Source organism: Melanerpes formicivorus, unplaced genomic scaffold (assembly GCF_026170545.1).
Source record: "Melanerpes formicivorus ecotype bairdi unplaced genomic scaffold, bMelFor1.0.p_v2 SCAF_24, whole genome shotgun sequence".
Lineage (NCBI taxonomy): Eukaryota > Metazoa > Chordata > Aves > Piciformes > Picidae > Melanerpes > Melanerpes formicivorus.
The window spans coordinates 12,775,644-12,798,325 of NW_027142376.1; the positions used below are offsets into that span (position 1 = coordinate 12,775,644).

General features: G+C 45.5%; 1 protein-coding gene across 5 annotated transcripts in view; it reads right to left on the bottom strand.

Annotated features, from left to right (window-relative positions):
* Window positions 1–7,969: 7,969 nt before the first annotated feature.
* ABHD5 (abhydrolase domain containing 5, lysophosphatidic acid acyltransferase) overlaps window positions 7,970–22,682 on the bottom strand; it is a 37,608-nt gene continuing 22,895 nt past the window's right edge. For all 5 annotated transcript variants that reach the window (XM_068152938.1, XM_068152941.1, XM_068152940.1 and 2 more), the window contains exons 4-7: window positions 21,817–21,971; window positions 15,919–16,030; window positions 13,719–13,905; window positions 7,970–8,223 (exon numbers count right to left, since the gene is read on the bottom strand). In XM_068152938.1, the coding sequence (XP_068009039.1) occupies window positions 8,134–8,223; window positions 13,719–13,905; window positions 15,919–16,030; window positions 21,817–21,971 (544 nt within the window). In that variant the 3' untranslated portion in view covers window positions 7,970–8,133. The remainder of the gene's footprint in view (window positions 8,224–13,718; window positions 13,906–15,918; window positions 16,031–21,816; window positions 21,972–22,682) is intronic.

Sequence of the window (22,682 nt, forward strand, 5' to 3'; positions counted from 1 at the left end):
GTTCTTAGGAGGCATCATGTGCTGGTCCTTTTCTCCCATGCCTGACTCCATTACCAGAGTCTTCCTTCCACCCACACACCCTTGCTAAGCAGAGTGTTTTGTAGAATGGTTGTTTTCCTTAACCCTGTACCTATCAAAGCATCTACTGGGGGTACTCATGAGGCAAAACTGACCGCCAGCGCCTGGTCAAACACAAGCGTTCAGCTTCCACGTGGACAAGCTGAGAGACGGGAATCCTGTTCCTGGCAGGGGCTGAGGAGAACATGAACCTTGGGTAAATGTGAGCAATAATCCCCTTTTCAGAGGGGATCTATCTGGGGGATTTGCATCCACTGAGCTGTTTAGCCTCCATTTTAAGTTCAAGCACTGAGTGAATGCAACTGTCTTTAAATAAAGGCAAAGCAGAAAGGCCGCTGGGTATCAGGCAAGCATTTAAATATCACGAAGATACAAAGGAAGTGATAGCCTCATCTTGCTCCACACACAGCTCCAGCCATTTACATATCAAGAGGGGGAGTTCAAGAGTGCAGGAACAGATCTGTAAACACACAGAGATGCAGCTTTTACAGTAGTTCATTTCCAAAGCACATCTCCTATGAGGAGAGGCTGAGGGAGCTGGGGCTGCTTAGCCTGGAGAAGAGGAGACTCAGGGGTGACCTTATCACTCTCTACAACTACCTGAAGGGAGGTTGTAGACAGGCTGATGATGGTCTCTTCTCCCAGGCAGCCAGTACCAGAACAAGAGGACACAGTTTCAGGCTGCACCAGGGGAGGTTCAGGTTGGATGTTAGGAAGAAGTTCTATACAGAAAGAGTGATTGCGCTATGGAATGGGTTGCCCGGGGAGGTGGTGGAGTCGCCGTCATTGAAGGTGTTCAGAAGGAGACTTGATGGGGTGCTTGGTGCCATGAGTTAGCTGTTTGGGTGGGTTGGATTGGTTGATGGGTTGGACACGATGATCTTGAAGGTCTCTTCCAACCTGGTTTGGTTTATTCTAATAAAGTTTATTCTAATACTTCTTAGCATATATTTAGGGTCACACTCCGCCTCACAGCTTCGCAGTTTCACCTTGCTAGTTTCCTCTCACAAGTGGAGCATGAACCACCAGTAAACAGCTAACTTCCAGCGTTCTCACCTCCTTCATTGTGCTCACTGCTTTTGCAAACTATGTACCATCCAAAAGAGTCTGAATTTCAGCACAGACATCCCTGCTACTTGAGTCACTCACTCTGAAAATATGTGCAACAAATATTTCTGTGTATTTACGGTTTTGCATTCGACTTGACCATGCCCAAATCTTAAGGCAGAGTATTCCTGTGATCAAAACAGAATGAGGCAAACTGGAATGGAGCCAAGAGCCTCCACTCCTGTGGTAAAATACAGATTCATTAGTGGCAATTGCTGTTGTACACTTTGATTTTTCATCTTACCTCAGGTAGTCCACTGTCCCCTCTACCTCATGCATTGCCATCAGCTAATGTTTGACTTGGGAGAATATAGTTTCTCAGGTTTTCCCAAGCCCTGCAGGAAACAGCCATTCTTTAAATTTTTCTCATCCAAGTACCAGTTTGAGGCAACCACCATTTGGCTTGTGAAATAGCACTTGCATTCAGAAGACATGCTTCAGTCAAACCAGGGGTACCAAAACTTTACAGTGCCCCACACAGTGCAGATCCAAGCTCTCCAGCCAGACTTCCCCCTAGCTGGTGCTGCAGGCATCCTCCATACGTGGTACACTGTGATACTGTGGAGCAGCCTTAATTAGCCCAATTAAAACTTGGAGGTAGAAATGCTATCTTGCTGTCTGGTACCCGCACCCAGATAGAGAGGCATTGTTAAGAGAAAGATGCAGTGTTTTACAAAGGCAATGAAGAATTAACTATACCAGAAGATACTTCAGTTCACAGCTTCACTGGATTAGAGATGCTGGCAGCCTGGGGCTTTCTCATCTCCTTGCAGGTGCTCCCTTGGCAGCAGACTTCTACTCTAGCCCAGAATTCAACAAGTCCAAGTGCCGAGTGCTGCACTTTGGCTACGGCAATCCCATGCAGAGCTATAGGCTGGGGTCAGAGTGGGTGGAGAGCTCCCAAACAGAGAGGGACCTGGGTGTGCTGATCGACAGCCACCTGAATATGAGCCAGCAGTGTGCCCAGGTGGCCAGGAGGGCCAATGGCATCCTGGCCTGCATTAGGAATAGTGTGGCCAGCAGGAGCAGGGAGGTCATAGTGCCCCTGTACTCTGCTCTGGTTAGGCCACACCTTGAGTCCTGTGTCCAGTTCTGGGCCCCTCAGTTTAAGAAGGACATTGAAACACTTGAGCGTGTCCAGAGAAGGGCAACAAGGCTGGGGAGAGGCCTTGAACACAAGCCCTATGAGGAGAGGCTGAGGGAGCTGGGATTGTTTAGCCTGGAGAAGAGGAGGCTCAGGGGTGACCTCATTGCCCTCTATAACTACCTGAAAGGTGGTTGTAGCCAGGAAGGGGTTGGCCTCTTCTCCCAGGCAACCAGCATCAGAACAAGGGGACACAGTCTCAAGCTGCGCCAGGGGAGGTTTAGACTCGAGGTGAGGAGGAAGTTCTTCACCGAGCGAGTCATTCGTCATTGGAACGGGTTGCCCAGGGAGGTGGTTGAGTCATCGACCCTGGAGGCGTTCAGGAGGAGATTGGACGTGGCACTTGGTGCCATGGTCTAGTCATGGGGTCCGTGTTGATAGGTTGGACTCGATGATCCTCGAGGTCCTTTCCAACCTAAGTGATACTGTGATGCTGTGATACTGTGATAACTCCACTAACCTTGATGTTTTTTTCTCTCCTTGTTTGCCAGTCCTCCCTTTCTCCATACCCTAGGTCCCCTGAACCTTTCTCTCAGCATTTTCCTTATCCTCACCAAAAGCTGAACCAGTCTTGAGGTAAACACTCACCTTGCCCCATTCTTCAGGCGCATTTTGCTGTTTTCAGCTGCCTCATTCCTTCTTGGCTCTTATGGCTCTTTGTGGTGTGGTACATGCAGTCATTCTGGTTATGTGCCTCTGCTCTGCCAACTGGTTCATCCATCACCTGCCCAAACCCCTGAAGTTTCTATCCCTTTTCCTCTCTTACCACTAACACCAGAAAGCAGTTACTGCACACACTTGCATCCTGCTTTGCTCTCACCAGGCCCCACTAAACATCTCTCTCTCTCCAGTCACCTTTACTGACTCACTCCTGGACAATTTTCACTCGGATTTTCTACAAAAAACATGATTCCCAGGAGAAAGTTTCTGGCAACTGTGGTGCAGTGCCATGCTTAAACGTTGCGAGATAGGCTGATGGTGAACTGTCCAGTGTAAAAGAACCCAACCAAATGACACGGTGGAGGACCCTCAAGAAACCATTCATCTAAACAGTAGTTAACCATCATAGTATCACAGTACCATTAAGGGTTGGAAGGGACCACAAGGATCATCTAGTTCCAACCCCCCTGCCATGGGCAGGGACACCCCACACTAGAGCAGGCTGCCCAGAGCCTCATCCAGCCTGCTCTTAAACACGTCCAGGGACGGGGCCTCGACCATCAGCCATAAGCTTCCAGAGGCTCGCATTTTAATGAACACTAGCAAAACAGGCATTCCTGAATATGTCTGGCCCATGAGCCAGCAGTGTGCCCAGGTGGCCAAGATGGCCAATAGCATCCTGGCCTGCATTAGGAATAGTGTGGCCAGCAGGAGCAGGGAGGTCATAGTGCCCCTGTACTCTGCTTTGGTTAGGCCGCACCTTGAGTCCTGTGTCCAGTTCTGGGCCCCTCAGTTTAAGAAAGACATTGAAACACTTGAGCGTGTCCAGAGAAGGGCAACAAGGCTGGGGAGAGGCCTTGAACACAGCCCTATGAGGAGAGGCTGAGGGAGCTGGGATTGTTTAGCCTGGAGAAGAGGAGGCTCAGGGGTGACCTCATTGCCCTCTACAACTACCTGAAGGGTGGTTGTAGCCAGGAAGGGGTTGGTCTCTTCTCCCAGGCAACCAGCACCAGAACAAGGGGACACAGTCTCAAGCTGCACCAGGGGAGGTTTAGACTCGAGGTGAGGAGGAAGTTCTTCACCGAGCGAGTCATTTGTCATTGGAACGGGTTGCCCAGGGAGGTGGTTGAGTCATGGACCCCGGAGGCGTTCAAGGGGAGATTGGACGTGGCACTTGGTGCCATGGTCTAGTCATGGGGTCTGTGTTGATAGGTTGGACTCGATGATCCTCGAGGTCCTTTCCAACCTAAGTGATACTGTGATACATTGATTCCAGATGGTTTTAGTGTATTTAACCTTGTCTTGATCAAAAAGCTGAATAACTGTGACCTGGAAGGGATGGGTGCTTGAGGAGCCACAACGGACCGCAGAGAGCATTTCAGACAGAGGCTGTCCCATCAGCACAAACAGTTGTGGCAACCTTAAAAAAAAGCTAAAGGTGTAAAAAGAAAGGGCAGCATTAGTTTCAACAGAGTGAAACCAGATCACAGCATTTTTTCCTCTTTGGACCCTTTTTCTACGCTCAATGCCTATGACTTCTCATTCTCCATCTCCAGTTCACAATCAAATGCAAAACAAGGACTTTCTCCTGATGGTTGTGAATGCTTTATTACAGTCATCAATAAATTACTTCTCTGAAAATCAGTTTTTCAGAACTAAAATTTAATCTGGTGGGGTTCAGTAAGTAAGAAGACAAAAACTCAGCCATGCAAACGAAGTATTACTAAGTTACTTTAATCAAATTTTATCACAACAGCCTCCGGAAGAAGAAGAGCACGTCCTGGAGATTCAGATAGTTAATCTTGCATATTTATTAATGTTTTGGATTCTTTTTGTTATGTCCCAGCCTCTGGTACACTGCTGTCTTCATTTTGACGCTAGAACAGATCTTTGGGTGTCATCATGCCTGCGATTCTTGTCTTAATTTATAGTGCTGTAACAAAAATAGCACCGTCAGTGTTCAGCGCTCACGGTGGTACATCCCAGCAACCAGGCATCACACTGAGACAGAGCCTTTGGAGAAACACAGCCCGTTACTGGAGTAATTGCTCACAAAAGGTCTACTTCCCAAGTCTTTTCAGTATGTGACATTCATTTTTTGTCCAGCACCTCTACCATGTTTATTAAAATAACTTTATTGGGTTATGTTGCACGCAGCAGGGTATTCAGAATTCCATCTTGACCTTCACAGCAGTATCTGATACTGCCTGGAAGACAATCAACACACATTTTCTTAGTACATACAATCAGCATTCTGAGCCTGCAGTTACTTGTTGGCAAATGTTTACCAGTTCAGTAAAATACAAGAAAACCTGAGAACCTTGAGATGCCTGAAAACAAGCATTAACCTATTTTTCTTCTGGATAGTTTAGCTTAACTTACTGATTTCTTTTGATTTCCAGGGCTTAAACACACATCATCATCACAACAGCAATATAATGTCTTAACATTAATCAAACATAACATTTAAGATTAATTTTATTGTGCAAAATGTAAGCAAAAAAGCCTTATTAGTACAATAAACTCAAAAAAAAACCCAGCAAAGGATATTTAAAACAATATTCACATTCAGGGTGCAATTTATATCCCTGCTTCCCTCTTTTGAGGTGGAATTCAGAATTCCCATCAGCAAGTGCTATCTGCCAGTTATCAACAGCTTGGTTCACCTTTTGTATGTGGAGGAGGAAACTCAGAATGTATTTTTTGCATTAGGGTTTTTTTTTACACACAACTGGAACAGCTGTTGACCTCGGTAAATACAAATTCAAGGCCCTGAAAAGCATGGGGAAAAAAAAACATACTGAAGGCGTCCACCCAAATGGCGGCATGACTGACAGTTTTATGTTAAAACCTGTAATTGACGCTGTGGTTTTCCACATCAGCAATCAACTCAACATTTTGGTGAAAAATTTCTGGCATCAGCTAATTGAAAATAAAAAAAATAATCATCTAATTCAATAGTTGACTTTCATGAAAGTGCTACCGAGTCAAGGCAGTCAGAAAGACTGCTTGATGCTTACATAGCACGCTAACACACAATTATCTCTTTCAGAAAGAAGGACATTGAGACACTTGAACATGTCCAGAGAAGGGCAACAAGGCTGGGGAGAGGCCTTGAGCACAGCCCTGTGAGGAGAGGCTGAGGGAGCTGGGATTGTTTAGCCTGGAGAAGAGGAGGCTCAGGGGCGACCTCATTGCCCTCTACAACTACCTGAAAGGTGGTTGTAGCCAGGAAGGGGTTGGCCTCTTCTCCCAGGCAACCAGCACCAGAACAAGAGGACACAGTCTCAAGCTGCGCCAGGGGAGGTTTAGACTCAAGGCGAGGAGGAAGCTCTTCACCGAGCGAGTCGTTCATCATTGGAACGGGCTGCCCAGGGAGGTGGTGGAGTCATCGACCCTGGAGGCGTTCAAGGGGAGATTGGACGTGGCACTTGGTGCCATGGTCTAGTCATGGGGTCTGTGTTGATAGGTTGGACTTGATGATCCTCGAGGTCCTTTCCAACCTAAGTGATACTGTGATACTGTGATACTGTGAAAGGGATCATGTTCAGCTGGGAACACGAATCAGAGTCTTCCCTGAGTATTTTGGTTGTCTTCTCTTCCACATCATAAAAAGATGTGCAACAATTTCTTAATTTGAGGGGAAAAGAAAAAAAGCACAGAATTCCACTTGAGCTTTAAGAAGGTGCTATCATTAATTCCAATTCTTTGCCTATACAACTATCAAGAACTCTTCAGTAGTCCATTTAATAGTAAAAAGCAGATCAATAGTTTTATGTAAACTTGTTAAAAAAAAACAAACCACCACATCATTTGGCTTTAAAGTGACACAGTCTTTTGCTTAACATAATTTACTAGGCATGTGAAGATCTTATAGCAAACTACAACTTAAATAAGAGACTGGATTATGTCTGAGATTGAGATGATATGATTTGGAGATTCCTTATGTAATCACATATTGAATATTTCAATTTGTTGCAGTGATATTCTTCATTCCAATAATAATCCTTCCTATGAGGAATCTGAAGTAAAACACACTGACCAGTAGCTCCCAACCAGAGAACATTAATGTCCTCCCTCTGCTTCTCCTCTGCCCTGAAGCAGACTAGGTTTTCTACCCAAAGAAGCAGGGTGTCATGCTCACTCTCCACACAGTCTTTCCTCAGCCCTAATCAAATCCTGTCCACTTACCTACCATTGTTAGGTTTAGCCTAGTAATGTATCTTGCAGTAAAGTGTTAAAAACAGATGGAGTAACTAACAAGCCATCTTCTGTATTTTAAATCACTGAAATCTACATCTTAAAATATTTATAGGAGCATGTGTGCTGGTGACATCATAAACTCTTACAAACTGAGCCTTCTGTAAACGTTGCACAGTTGGAAAAAAGATCCTTGAGATAAATGAAGATAAAATCCAAGAGAAGGAAGAGAGATTTCCTAATACTGAGCCCAGATTCCTTACAAGATAACACACATTTTACTGATGGACACTGCTCACTATTTTGGCCCTGTCTCTCTCTCTCTCTCTCTCTCTCTCTCTCTCTCTCTCTCCTAAAATCAGCTTCATAAGCTGCTACCACTCCAATTGAAAAAAAAAAAGACCAAAAAACCAAAAGAGAAACCCTCTTAAAATGTTGGATATGGAGTTCTGGATTCCAAAAATAAAAATGTATGAGCAATTTCATATTCTTGCTGTGAAACATCAGCTACAAAAATATGTATGCTTACACTCATGAGACCAAACTGCATTTTATACGGCCTACCAACAGAGTTCTCTCTGTTAAGAGGGGAATTCAACATCTTTAGAAGTTCAACATGTGCAAAATTGAATTACATTTTGAAGAAAGTTCCAGTTTAAAAAGCTATATGCAATTTCATCTGTGACAAACCAATCATCTAAAGACCAATCTCAAACAAAACTGTACAAAATTTGTTTCAAATCTCCCTATAACCCCCCAACTCCACGACCCCCCCCCCCACCCCCCAATAAGGCACTAAGTGATTTAAGTGTGCAAATGGCTTCTTAGAAGAAACAGTGTGCAAACAGAGCCTGTTCCATTAGCTCCACATTTTTTAGTGATTTCCCAAATAGTATTGCTATGAATGCTATCTAGCCTGTAACTTCCTAAAGGACAGAAGTCAGTCAGTCCACAGAATCACAGGTGTCTTTCACTTTCTGATTGAAGTCTTCAGGTTGATCAGCATACACATAATGACCTGCACCAAGGATAGCCTAGGGGAAAAGGTGAACAAACAGGTCAAACTCATAAGAGCTTAACAAACAAGCAAAGGGACATGCAAAGAACTAAACTTATACACACCACCTGCTTGATACATTGCTACATTTTAAAGTGGAACTCTTGCAGCCACCCTGTGTTAATGCAGTTAGCACTCTTCAACATATTCATCGATGATCTGGATGAAGGGGTAGAGTCAGTCATCAGCAAGTTTGCAGATGACACCAAGTTAGGAGCAGATGTTAGTCAGTTAGAGGGTAGAAAGGCTCTGCAGAGGGACCTCGACCGACTGGACAGATGGGCAGAGTCCAATGGGATGGCATTCAACAAGTCCAAGTGCCGAGTGCTGCACTTTGGCTACGGCAATCCCATGCAGAGCTACAGGCTGGGGTCGGAGTGGCTGGAGAGCTCCCAAACAGAGAGGGACCTGGGGGTGCTGATCGACAGCCACCTGAATATGAGCCAACAGTGTGCCCAGGAGGGCCAATAGCATCCTGGCCTGCATCGGGAATAGTGTGGCCAGCAGGAGCAGGGAGGTCATAGTGCCCCTGTACTCTGCTTTGGTTAGGCCACACCTTGAGTCCTGTGTCCAGTTCTGGGCCCCTCAGTTTAAGAAGGACATCGAGACACTTGAACGTGTCCAGAGAAGGGCAACAAGGCTGGGGAGAGGCCTTGAGCACAGCCCTGTGAGGAGAGGCTGAGGGAGCTGGGGTTGTTTAGCCTGGAGAAGAGGAGGCTCAGGGGTGACCTAATTGCTCTCTACAACTACCTGGAAGGTGATTGTAGCCAGGAAGGGGTTGGCCTCTTCTCCCAGGCAACCAGCACCAGAACAAGGGGACACAGTCTCAAGCTGCACCAGGGGAGGTTTAGACTCGAGGTGAGGAGGAAGGTCTTCACCGAGCGAGTCATTCGTCATTGGAACGGGTTGCCCAGGGAGGTGGTTGAGTCATCGACCCTGGAGGCATTCAAGGGCAGATTGGACGTGGCACTTGGTGCCATGGTCTAGGCACGGGGTCTGTGTTGATAGGTTGGACTCGATGATCCTCGAGGTCCTTTCCAACCTAAGCGATACTGTGATACTGTGATACTGTGAACTGCTGCCAGGAGGTGGTATCATACAGTCTAAAAAGGACACTAATTATAAGGAAAACCAAGCTTGTTTCACATGTTGAAGGACCTTTGCTACCATGGGAAAAAAGAGGGTGAACCTGCTATTTATTCAGTTGCACACCTTGTTGAAAAAGAAAGGCCACTGAAACAAGTCACTGCAAAACAAACTGAGAATATGCTTTACACAGCATATTCTGATTAATTTCCATCACCACTCAAGTAATTCTGCCAGGCTGCTGTTTAGTTCTGCAAGTGTTTCAAAGAACTTGTGTTCTCTTACTATAAAAAAAAGATATGGAAGAGACTAAAGAAGGCACTAGGACAAATGATTAAGAACTCAGAAGCTTGAACTGGTGTGGATTTTCCAGACTTAGCCTGGAGAAGAGAAGGCTCAGGGGAGACCTCATTGCCCTCTACAACTACCTGAAAGGTGGCTGTAGATGGGAGGGGGTTGGTCTCTTCTCCCAGGCAACCAGCCCCAGAACAAGGGGACACAGTCTCAAGCAGCTCCAGGGGAGGTTTAGACTTGAGGTGAGGAGAAAGTTCTTCACAGAGAGAGTTGTTCATCATTGGAATGGGCTGCCCAGGGAGGTGGTGGAGTCACCATCCCTGGAGGTGTTCAAAAGGAGATTGGACGTGGCACTTGGTGCCATGGTCTAGTCATGGGGTCTGTGTTTATAAGTTGGACTCCATGATCCTCGAGGTCTCTTCCAACCTTAGTTATACTGTGATACTGTGACTTGTGGAAGCAGATTTCAACTCTCACAATTAACAATAACTGCATTAAGCAGGGACAAGGAAAATCCAAATGATACAAAATATAGGGGGAAAACCCCACAGAGGGTCACACCATCATGCATAGCAAAGGGATTTGACCTATTTTATTTCCATTTTATAATCAGTCCAAGATTAATCTACTCTTCCATTAAAACACTCACTTAAACTTCCTAATTGAAGCCAATATTGTACAGATATGTTACTGTGCTAAAATCTACCACAAACTCTAAGTAAAACAATAAATCAGAAATAAACACACATAATAAACCCCCAGAAGCTCTGTGCATTTCACCAAGGATGCACTGCCAGTCCAGGTATCAGCCTCATGATAACCCTTTCCCTCCTATTGTCTTTTCAATGTCTCTACAATTTTTCCCACTCTAATTTACCTTTTGGAATCTTCATTTGGCTGGAAAAAACCTTAATTTGGAATACAATAATGTTTTCCACAGCCCCTTCTAAAAGCCACTGACCTGTGGCAATGCCAGCGATGAGCAGTGTGAGCAATCTGGCAGTGTAGGCTTAGAGCCTGACATGGTAGTAGGCCATGCTCAGCATAAGTGCAGAGCCAGCTAGCAGTGTAGCAAATCAGTGCTGTGCCTGCAGCATGTAACTAAAACAGGAGACTGGTAGCTATGAACACAGAAAGTTATCTTGGGACAACAGGACATGCACCTGCATTAACAAATCTCACGTGTCTTTAGTAGTTGGACCAATAATCTATAATAGTGTGACGTGTGGTCACTCATAGGGAACCAATGAAGCTATGCCAATGATGCTCTCTGAGTTTATGTAAGTTGTAGAAGTTCCCTTGATGTGCACTTCTGCCTTTCCTGTCTCCTGTTCTTCTTCTTACTTTATTTTACTGTGCTCTACTCACACTATAGTCCTACAATACTGGAACAATAAAGGAACAATACTCAATCATATTGGTCAGCTGTATTGACTCCAATCTCCGTCCCATTACTGACCAAGTAGAAAAACCTGCCTGAATGGTATGTATCATGGTATCATAGTTTCATTCAGGGTTGGAAGGGACCACAAGGATCATCTAGTTCCAACCCCCCTGCCATGGGCAGGGACACCCCACTAGATCAGGCTGGACAGAGCCTCATCCAGCCTGGGCTTAAACACCTCCAGGGACAGGGCCTCGACCACCTCCCTGGACAACCCATTCCAGGGTTTCACCACTCTCATGGTGAAGAACCTCCTCCTCACATCTAGCCTGAATCTCCCCACCTCCAGCTTCATTCCATTCCCCCTAGTCCTATCACTACCTGATATCCTGAGCAGTCCTTCCCCAGCCTTCCTGTAGGCCCCCTTCAGATCCTGGAAGGCCACAATGAGGTCACCTGGGAGCCTTCTCTTCTGCAGACTGAACAGCCCCAACTCCTTCAGTCTGTCCTCATAGGAGAGGTGCTCCAGCCCTCTGATCATCCTTGTGGCCCTTCTCTGGACACCTTCCAGCACCTCCACATCCCTCTTGTAATCCCAGCAATATATTGTACACTTCTTAACACTGACTTTGTTACAACTTTCTCTCTGGTTAAGCTGTTAAGTAACAGTTTTGGTCTCCATGTCAACACTTCATAGATGTATTTGTGCTCTTTAGCACATGTACATAGTTCAACGTCTCTTCTCTGAGTTCCAGCTCTGATATCTATATGAAGATCATAAAACATTATCTGAATGACTTTTCATAGTAAACAATCAGCAGGACACATTGCATACTTCTGTCCAGGCAGAGCCAGGCATCAGTAAGAAGTCAGCTGGTATGTTCAAACATTTTATCACCTCATAGCATTGTAACTATATGAATATTCACTTACCACAGCTGACTGATTTGACAGTGGATGAAGAATACTTTTAAATTCAATTGGTTTTATAGAAATCAGTAAAAAAATTCAGTGTGCACATTCACATCAAGGTCCACACTCATTTTAAATGATAATGCCACAATGCTAAGCCAGATGTATTAGGAAGACAACACTACATATCTTTTACTGACTTAGAAGGTACTAACAAGAACCTAAGGACCAGGTTCAAACCATTCTCTTGTGGGAGAAACAAAAGCCTCACACAGCCAGGTTAGAGCACTTTATGAGAGTCTGCTTACTATGTCATACTTATATGCAGGTATTAGGACTGCTGTGGTTTAAAACTGTGAGCTTTTTAGGCTGTGCCTTTAAGAAAGGGACAGTTGCTGGAACACTCTGGCTGAATATTTGAAAACAAAGATATTCTGAATGAATTTCATTGGTAGATAGGTAAAATGCAACTTTAAGTTTCAGTTCAGTTTGAGTCTCAGTTTCAGTCTGCTCTGTCTTTTCAGCCTGTCTGTTTCTGTCCCTCTCTGAGCAACAGCTGCTGGTCGGAGTTAACCTTGAACTAACAGATCAGAGTAATTCTTGCATACACTTTGAGCTAACAGAATTTTCTCCTTAATAATTACCTTTGTCTCTCTCTCTAACCCTTTTTAGGAAAAAAAGGGAGGTGGGGGGAGAGAGGGGGTATGGGGGACCCTCCTGGCTGGAGGAAGGAGTTTTGTTCTGCATTACATTCTTTGCTGTATATTTCTGTACATACTGTTAATACTGTATATTGTGTATGTAATCATCTGCATTTCATCCTGCTTGTAAATATAGCTTTAATTCATCTCTGCTTTTCTGACTGAGTTAGTCGTGGTTTCTTTGTGTGTGTGGGGAGAACTGAACCTTCTCTCAGCCCCATAAAAACACAGACAAAACTCCAGATACTTACCAAGGACCACAAAACCTTCATGTATTAAGGATGATCAGAGGGCTGGAGCACCTCTCCTATGAGGACAGACTGAAGGAGTTGGGGCTGTTCAGTCTGCAGAAGAGAAGGCTCCAAGGTGACCTCATTGTGGCCATCCAGTATCTGAAGGGGGCCTACAGGAAGGCTGGGGAAGGACTTCTCAGGATCTCAGGTAGTGATAGGACTAGGGGGAATGGGATGAAGCTGGAGGTGGGGAGATTCAGGCTGGATGTGAGGAGGAGGTTTTTCACCATGAGAGTGGTGAAACCCTGGGATGGGTTGTCCAGGGAGGTGGTCGAGGCCTCGTCCCTGGGGGTGTTTAAGAGCAGGCTGGATGAGGCTCTGTCCAGCCTGATCTAGTGTGGGGTGTCCCTGCCCATGGCAGGGGGGTTGGAACTAGATGATCCTTGTGGTCCCTTCCAACCCTGAATGATACTATGATACTATGTACAGGAAAGTACTTTGTAGAGCAGGAAAACGACCTTACTCAAAGAGTGTTGGATGATAGGCTGGACTCGATGATCTCAAAGGTCTCTTCCAACCTGATTAATTCTATTCTATTCTATGCTATGCTTTGCTATGCTATGCTATTCCTACAGTGTTTCTGTCTTACTCTGGGAACTCAATACTCTTTTTGTCTAGGTTTTCTGTGATGTAACACTTGTGTTCTCCCACTGTCTCTATAGAAATCAAGTTATACCTTCAGGCTTTAAATCAGAAGGGTTAGCATTTCCATGGCTGGTATGAAAAAACCCAAGCACAGACACAAGTTAAACAAATCCATAGAAAAAAAGATAAAAAATGGCTGCTTTAAAAGTCAACTTACGATTGTCTTCACATAGGAATTTGGTCTCAGAGACTGGATAGTGCTGCCAGAATTACCATCTATACAGGAACGTGCTCCATAGACCACAGTGATAGGAATGTCTTCAGCCATCTGCGGAATCCGTTGCAGCATTGGTCTTTTCGCCCACCCGTAAGGGATGGTCATGTTCTTGAATGCTGTTTCACCACTTCAAGTCATGCAAAAGTGCAAAAAACAGTTAAAAGTTCCATAGGATGTGCATTTTTCTCTAAACTGAATAGAATAGAAAAGAATAGAAAAGAATAGAATAGAATAGAATAGAATAGAATAGAATAGAATAGAATAGAATAGAATAGAATAGAATAGAATAGAATAGAATAGACCAGGTTGGAAGAGACCTTCAAGATCATCACGTCCAACCCATCAACCAATCCAACCCACCTAAACAACTAACCCATGGCACCAAGCACCCCATCAAGCCTCCTCCTGAACACCTCCAATGATGGTGACTCCACCACCTCCCCAGGCAGCCCATTCCAATGGGCAATCACACTCTGTATAGAACTTCTTCCTAACATCCAACCTAAACCTCCCCTGGCGCAGCCTGAGACTGTGTCCTCTTGTTCTGGTGCTGGCTGCCTGGGAGATGAGACCAACATCTGCCTGTCTGCAACCTCCCTTCAGGTAGTTGTAGAGAGCAATAAGGTCACCCCTGAGTCTCCTCCTCTCCAGGCTAAGCAACCCCAGCTCCCTCAGCCTCTCCTCATAGGGCTGTGTTCCAAACCCCTCACCAACTTTGTTGCTCTTCTCTGGACTCGTTCCAGCAAGTCAACCTCCTTCCTAAACTGAGGGGCCCAGAACTGGACACAGTACTCGAGCTGTGGCCTAACCAGTGCAGTGTACAGGGGCAGAATGACCTCCCTGCTCCTGCTGGCCACACTGTTCCTGATGCAGGCCAGGATGCCACTGGCCCTCTTGGCTGCCTGGGCACACTGCAGGCTCATGTTCAGCCTACCATCAACCAGTACCCCACTCTGGAGTATCTGTGCCTTTTGGTAACAGAACGCAACAGTAAACAAGGCTGAGATTTCTGTATGATTAAGTTTTCAAGGTTTGTGTGTAATCTTCAATGGAAGGATTCTATGTTTTCACACTACTGAGTGGTAACATTAAAACGATGAAATTCCTTATTTTTAAAGTTTTTAAAGCCATTATTTACAAATTAAACTACTGTAACAATATTTCTATTAAAAATTAATACCCAAACTGTCTCATTATGGCATCCTGGCCTGCATCAGAACAGTGTGGCCAGCAGGAGCAGGGAAGTCATTGTGCCCCTATACTCAGCACTGGTTAGACCACACCTTGAGTGCTGTGTCCAGTTCTGGGCCCCTCAGTTTAAGAAGGACATTGAGACTCTTGAACATGTCCAGAGAAGGGCAATGATGCTGGGGAGAGATCTCGAGCACAAGCCCTACGAGGAGAGGCTGAGGGAGCTGAGATTGTTTAGCCTGGAGAAAGGAGGCTCAGGGGAGACCTTATTGCTCTTTACAACTACCTGAAGGGTGGTTGTAGCCAGGAAGGGGTTGATCAGTTCTCCCAGGCAACCAGCACCAGAATAAGAGGACACAGTCTCAAGCTGTGCCAGGGGAAGTTCAGCCTCGAGGTGAGGAGAAAGCTCTTCACAAAGAGAGTTGTTAGCCATTGGAATGTGCTGCCCAGGGAGGTGGTGGAGTCACCAAACCTGGAGGTGCTCAAGAGGGGATTGGATGTGGCACTTGGTGCCATGGTTTAGTAGTCATGAGGTGTGGGGTGACAGGCTGGACTTGATGATCTTTGAAGTCTTTTCCAACCTTACTGACTCTATGATTCTATGATTATTAACACATAGGTAGTTTAGGAGAAATACAGCAGTAGGATAACTTTTACGTTTATTAGTTTCTGGAATGCAGAAGAAGTGCAATGCCTCTTTTGTGGTTGTTTTTTTCTTCCCCCTCTTATATTAATACAATAAATGGTACCTTTCACACACACACACACACACACAAAACAACAAACAAACAAAACCCCCCAAAAAAGCCCACCACCAAAACAAAACTGACCCCAAACAAACAAAAGTATGCACACTGTTGCCAGAGTCATTCACTGGAGTAGCAGGCACTCAGTAAATGAAAGACAGCCTGACAGACTCCAAAACATGCACTGGGAAGCCCACACTAACCTGGGTGACTGCACATTGCAGTGATAGATATATTCAGCCACAGTGTTATCATCAAACATTGATGAGTATTTTCGCTTGAAATCTGGTCTCAAACGCTGAACAAGGCTTAATCCTGTTAACACAGAAAGATTCATTAGAGGAGGAATTTATACAACTTCATCAGATTGCCTAACATTTCCTATTACAACCCTTTAACCATGTACCTTTGAACCTCACGGCTAAGCTTGATGACTTCTAAACCAACGTGTAGTTTCATCACTTGCTTGTATTTAGAAAACATGATGGCATCACACCGAACTGGAATGAAGGATTTTATGTTGCATGAGGAAAGGGCAATTCAATCTCTGCTAAGTACATACAGGGAATGTTTGAGAGGGGCTACTGAAGTTGCAGAAGAAATACACAATGGGAACCAGCAACAGGGCCGAGCAGAATTGTCCTTTTGAAGAGGGATATTTTATTAGAATAAACCTTTATTAGAATAAACCAAACCAGGTTGGAAGAGACCTTCAAGATCATCGTGTCCAACCCATCAACCAATCCAACCCACCCAAACAGCTAACCCATGGCACCAAGCACCCCATCAAGTCTCCTCCTGAACACCTTCAATGACGGCGACTCCACCACCTCCCCGGGCAGCCCATTCCAATGGGCAATCACTCTTTCTGTAGAGAACTTCTTCCTAACATCCAACCTGAACCTCCCCTGGTGCAGCCTGAGACTGTGTCCTCTTGTTCTGGTACTGGCTGCCTGGGAGAAGAGACCATCATCAGCCTGTCTACAACCTCCCTTCAGGTAGTTGTAGAGAGCAATAAGGTCACCCCTGAGTCTCCTCCTCTCCAGGCTCAGCAACCCCAGCTCCCTCAGCCTCTCCTCATAGGGCTTGTGTTCCAAACCCCTCCCCAACTTTGTTGCCCTTCTCTGGACTCGTTCCAGCAAGTCAACCTCCTTCCTAAACTGAGGGGCCCAGAACTGGACACAGGACTCGAGGTGTGGCCTAACCAGTGCAGTGTACAGGGGCAGAATGACCTCCCTGCTCCTGCTGGCCACACTCTTCCTGATGCAGGCCAGGATGCCATTGCCCCTCTTGGCTGCCTGGGCACACTGCAGGCTCATGTTCAGCCTACCATCAACCAGTACCCCCAGGTCCCTCTCTGCCTGGCTGCTCTCCAGCCACTCTGACCCCAGCCTGTAACACTGCATGGGGTTGTTGTGGCCAATGTGCAGAACCCGGCTGTCATTTGCTGTCATTTCAGTCTCACACAATACTGAAACAGTCTTTCTCCTTGCTCTGACAGCTGTGGGTAGGTCAAAGCATTCTATCTTTGAGAACCAGATGAACTGTTGAAAAAGCAGGGCTTTATTTTTTCATCTGTGTTCTCCTTTTATGTAAGTGTTCTTCTGAAGCTAGTTCATCTAACTACTGCCTAGATGAAAGAAGCCTATGACGAAAAACCGGTGCAGAAATCTCAACTTGAGACTAAGACCCAAGAACTAGTATAAATCAAGAGATGTAACCTTGGAAAGCTTTGGTCCCCATGTCCTAACAAGCAAAGTAGAGAAGCAGATCCCCTCACAGGCCAGTTCAGGTTTCTAAAGCTAAAATCCTATTCTGGATCACTTCTTTAAGGAAGTGATCACTTCTTTAAGTCTGATGAGCAGACGGATCTCTGGGACAAGAGCCTCAAAAAGGCTAATCAACCTAAGAATGTCAGTCATCCTTGAGGAGAAAGGCTCACTGTCTACCGCTTGGGTTTACTGTCTACTGAGACTGTTGTTAATCTGTGCAATTATGATGATGTCACTTCTTTTCCTCCTGTCACTGGCCAAAGGCCTGGTGCTAGTTATATGCCCCTTATCACAGTGATCTATGCTTTTGTAAACTAAGATTAGACTATTGCAACACGCCCCTTACATATGCTTTAAATCAATTCAGAAAGCTAATACAGTGCAAGAGAAAAGAATTCCCTTATGAATCAGCCATTTAAGTCCTGAAACAATTCACATTTTGCAAAGTTTGCTCTGCTGCTTCTATTTTCTCTATGGTGAGCTCAATTGCTGGACATCTGTCTTTTTTGGTGGGGTTTTGGTTGTTTCTTTGTTTGTTTGTGCCAACACAAACAATACAGCCAAGATGAAATAACAATACCTGGAAGAAAGAGACCAATTCTGCCATCAGTACAGAGGCCACAGCACCACCATTACCAATAACTTGGGGACTGAAAGTTCCCAAGTTTTAGAATTGACTTTCTGTTTTGATAAAAGGTGGTGTCTGTGGTGAGTTCAATCACAAAACTGTTCTACTTCCACGACAATTTACAGGGCAGAATAAGGAGTCAAGGCACTTTGGAACCAATTTGGAATGAAATCCTGCGTGTTCATTCCTGTGATGTTTATTGAAGACTCTCTCCATTCTCTGGCTGATGTTTTCCATACTGTCTATGGAAATGCTAGAAGAAATACTAGCACTGAAGACTCTGAGTTCCACAAAAGGGCTTGGTCACAGTGACATTACTGTTGACCTGAGGAGTTTTTAGGCATTCAGCTCTAGGAATGAAAATCACAAATCCAATCTAAGCACTGAAACCCCTCTACTACAAGCTTCCTGGGTGATGGCTCCAGTTAAGTGAAGGATAACATGCAAACCAATTAACTGGAAAGCACTCAAAGATTATCTCTGGGCTCCATGCCTCCCTCATGTTCCACAGTAACCTACAACCAAGGGTAGGCTGGGGATATCTTGCCAAGGCAGGGTCTATTTCTGAAGCACGGTTTTGACTGTGCTCACTTGCTAAGGCAGACAGCTTCAGCTTTGAATTCTTTCACAAGGACTGATTTAGGCAAGCATTTGTTATTGGATAAAAGGCATTCAATCAGTGCTTATCACTCAGTATGCTTCAGGTTGCTGCTAAATGAATTACCATTTTACCTAAAAACAAAAAACAGTTTGTACAAAACCTCTTGCTTGTCTGAAATGATAATGTTGTCACACCCCAGCAAAGAATCAAATGGACCAGGACACGAAAAATACACCTATTTTGCAAAAGGCATTCAGAAACAGAAGGTGATTTACATGTAACCAAAAACCTAGAAATGTCAGTAGTTTATCTTCAGAATGATTACTAAAGGTGATGAAGAGGTGAGTAACTTGTGAGTGGCCTGCAGGATATCTTTATCTAAGCCTCTGCACCACATACTCCTGTAGTACAGTGATAGACAAGTATCACAGTCTCACAGTATCACTAAGGTTTGAAGAGACCTCGAGGATCATCGAGTCCAACCTGTCACCACAGAGCTCATGGTTAGACCATGGCACCAAGTGTCACATCCAATCCCCTCTTGAACACCTCCAGGGACGGTGACTCCACCACCTCCCTGGGCAGCACATTCCAATGACGAATGACTCTCTCGGTGAAGAACTTTCTCCTCACCTCGACCCTAAACTTCCCCTGGCGCAGCTTGAGACTGTGTCCTCTTGTTCTGGTGCTGGTTGCCTGGGAGAAGAGACCAACCCCCACCTGGCTACAACCACCTTCCAGGTAGTTGTAGACAGCAATGAGGTCACCCCTGAGCCTCCTCTTCTCCAGGCTAAACAACCCCAGCTCCCTCAGCCTCTCCTCACAGGGCTGTGCTCAAGGCCTCTCCCCAGCCTTGTTGCCCTTCTCTGGACACGTTCAAGTGGCTCAATGTCCTTCTTAAACTGAGGGGCCCAGAACTGGACACAGGACTCAAGGTGTGGCCTAACCAATGCAGAGTACAGGGCACAATGACTTCCCTGCTCCTGCTGGCCACACTATTCCTAATGCAGGCCAGGATGCCATTGGCCATCTTGGCCACCTGGGCACACTGCTGGCTCATGTTTAGGCAGCTGTCAATCAGCACTCCCAGGTCCCTCTCTGTTTGGGAGCTCTCCAGCCACACTGACCCCAGCCTATAGCTCTGCATGGGGCTGCTGTGGCCAAAGGGAAGGGACACATATGAGGAATTTAAGATTTGAGCACACCCTTCTCACATCCCTTCTCCCAGCACTAGGGTACATGGCGTTTATCTAACATCTCATCAGTACCGTGGAAGAAATGTAGAAATGGAAATGACAGACTGCCACTCTGATGCAGGACCTGAATGAGACCCACAAAATTTGTTAGAGTAGTAAGAAAATGGGTAATGGAAAGAATCCAGTTTTAATTTCATGTCTCCAAACATAGGCCAAAGGTAAATGAGTTTATGAGAGACAACCTTGTAGCATCAGAGGACACAGTCTCAAGCTGTGCCAGGGGAAGTTTAGGCTCGAGGTGAGGAGAAAGTTCTTCAGAGAGAGAGTTGTTAGCTGTTGGAATGTGCTGCTCAGGGAGGTGGTGGAGTCATCATCCCTGGAGGTGTTCAAGAGGGGATTGGATGTGGCACTTGGTGGATTGGTTTAGTAGTCATGAGGTCTTGGGGGACAGGTTGGACTTGATGATCTTTGAGGTCTTTTCCAACTTGATTCATTCTATGATTAAGCAAATTTGGAAATCCTGTTTGACCATCAAACTGCAGTTGGAAGGTGTGGTGATGAGAGAAAGTTCAGTTCTCCCCCACACACAAAGAAACCACAGCTAACTCAGTCAGAGAAGCAGAGATGAATTAAAGCTTGTGACCAGAGGCAACTAGAAAGAAAAAAACCAACAACCAAAAACCTTTTCACATTTGTGCCTCTGTCAGGCTTCTGCATCATCTGACTCACTACTGTAGCCTACAATAATATAATGTAGCTTGCTATAAACTGTCTTGTTCAACATCTTTGTGAGTGACATGGACAGTGGCATTGAGTGCACCCTCAGCAAGTTTGCTGATGACACCAAGCTGTGTGGTGCAGCAGACACGCTGGAGGGAAGGGAGGCCATCCAGAGGGACCTTGACAGGCTGGAGAGGTGGGCACAAGCCAACCTCATGAAGTTCAATAAGAGCAAGGGCAGGGTCCTGCATCTGGGTCGAGGCAATCCCAGGCACAAATCCAGGCTGGGCAGTGACTGGATGGAAAGTAGCCCTGAGGAGAGAGACTTGGGGGTGCTGGTGGACAAAAAGCTCAACATGAGCTCTCAATGTGCACTTGCAGCCCACAAAGCCAATCAGATCCTGGGCTGCATCAGGAGAAGTGTGGCTAGCAGGTCGAGGGAGGTGATCCTCCCCCTCTACTCAGCCCTGGTGAGACCCCACCTGGATTACTGTGTCCAGTTCTGGAGCCCCTATTACAAGAGGGATGTGGAGGTGCTGGAATGTGTCCAGAGAAGGACCACAAGGATGATCAGAGGGCTGGAGCACCTCTCCTATGAGGACAGACTGAAGGAGTTGGGGCTGTTCAGTCTGCAGAAGAGAAGGCTCCGAGGTGACCTAATTGTGGCCTTCCAGTATCTGAAGGGGGCCTACAGGAAGGCTGGGGAAGGACTTCTCAGGATCTCAGGTAGTGATAGGACTAGGGGGAATGGAATGAAGCTGGAGGTGGGGAGATTCAGGCTAGATGTGAGGAGGAGGTTCTTCACCATGAGAGTGGTGAGACCCTGGAATGGGTTGTCCAGGGAGGTGGTCGAGGCCCCGTCCCTGGGGGTGTTTAAGAGCAGGCTGGATGAGGCTCTGTCCAGCCTGATCTAGTGTGGGGTGTCCCTGCCCATGGCAGGGGGGTTGGAACTAGATGATCCTTGTGGTCCCTTCCAACCCTGAATGAAACTATGAAACTATTTCTAATAGAAAGAGAGCTTGCCCTGTCGTCCCAAGGAGTTCATCTTTCCTCAATCACTTCCATTTTCTCCTCCAACTCTTTTCTCAGTGGGTGATAGGGCCTTGCAACAAAGTTTTTCTGAATGGTGTATTTGCCCCATGTTTAACAAGAACAAATGGTATTTAAGAGTAGCTAAAACTCACCAAAGGGTCCTGCCATCCTCAGCCCAGCTAATGGATTAAATGGACTCAATATAGCTCCTAGTGCTTTGATCCAGATCGGAATTGGTCTTTCATGTTCAGCATTGTCAGGCCTCTCTGGAAAACCCCATGGCTCCACTAAGATAAGATGTTTTACCCTGTTGACAGAAAAGGTTCAGAGGTTTAGAGCACATTACTTAGAGCACCATGGAAATGTGCTATCTGTAGACTATGAAACCTGGTTTAGTCACTTCTATCAAAGTAGCTTATTGCCTAGTTTCTGATTCATCAACAGTTTTCAATTGCTACTTAAAGAAAGACTGAATTGCAGTTAGTCACATGTATGAACTTGGAAGCACGTGTGACAAAGCATTCAACAGATCCCCAGTGTCACACACATAGGAGAAAAAGGCCAATCTTGTTTCTGCTTTTAAAACCAGCCTAATCTCTATGCTCACTCCACTTTATTTGCAGGAGCACTTTAATTTGGGATAAAAAGAAGACAATTACGCCTGTTTCATTTAAGTAAACTTGCCAGAAATCTTTTTTCCAAGCCATTTAAGATCTCCAGTGTAAGAGATGCAATTTGTCTGAAAAATCATGCTCTGATAGTAAAATTTGAACTGAGAGAGGCAGAGCAAAATTATCAGATATATTCTAAGTTTATTTGGTTTAGCTCATGAAACACACATGAGAGAGACAATTCATAAAATATATTACTCCAGGAAATGTCAGTACAGAGTCTCCAGCACATGCAGCTACCAACTGCTTCCTGCTGGGAGTCCCCCTCAAGCAAAAAAATCTGTTTCATTTTGGCAGACTGGAATTGTCCACCTATTCTAATTGACCCTAGATACTGTCAGTTTCTG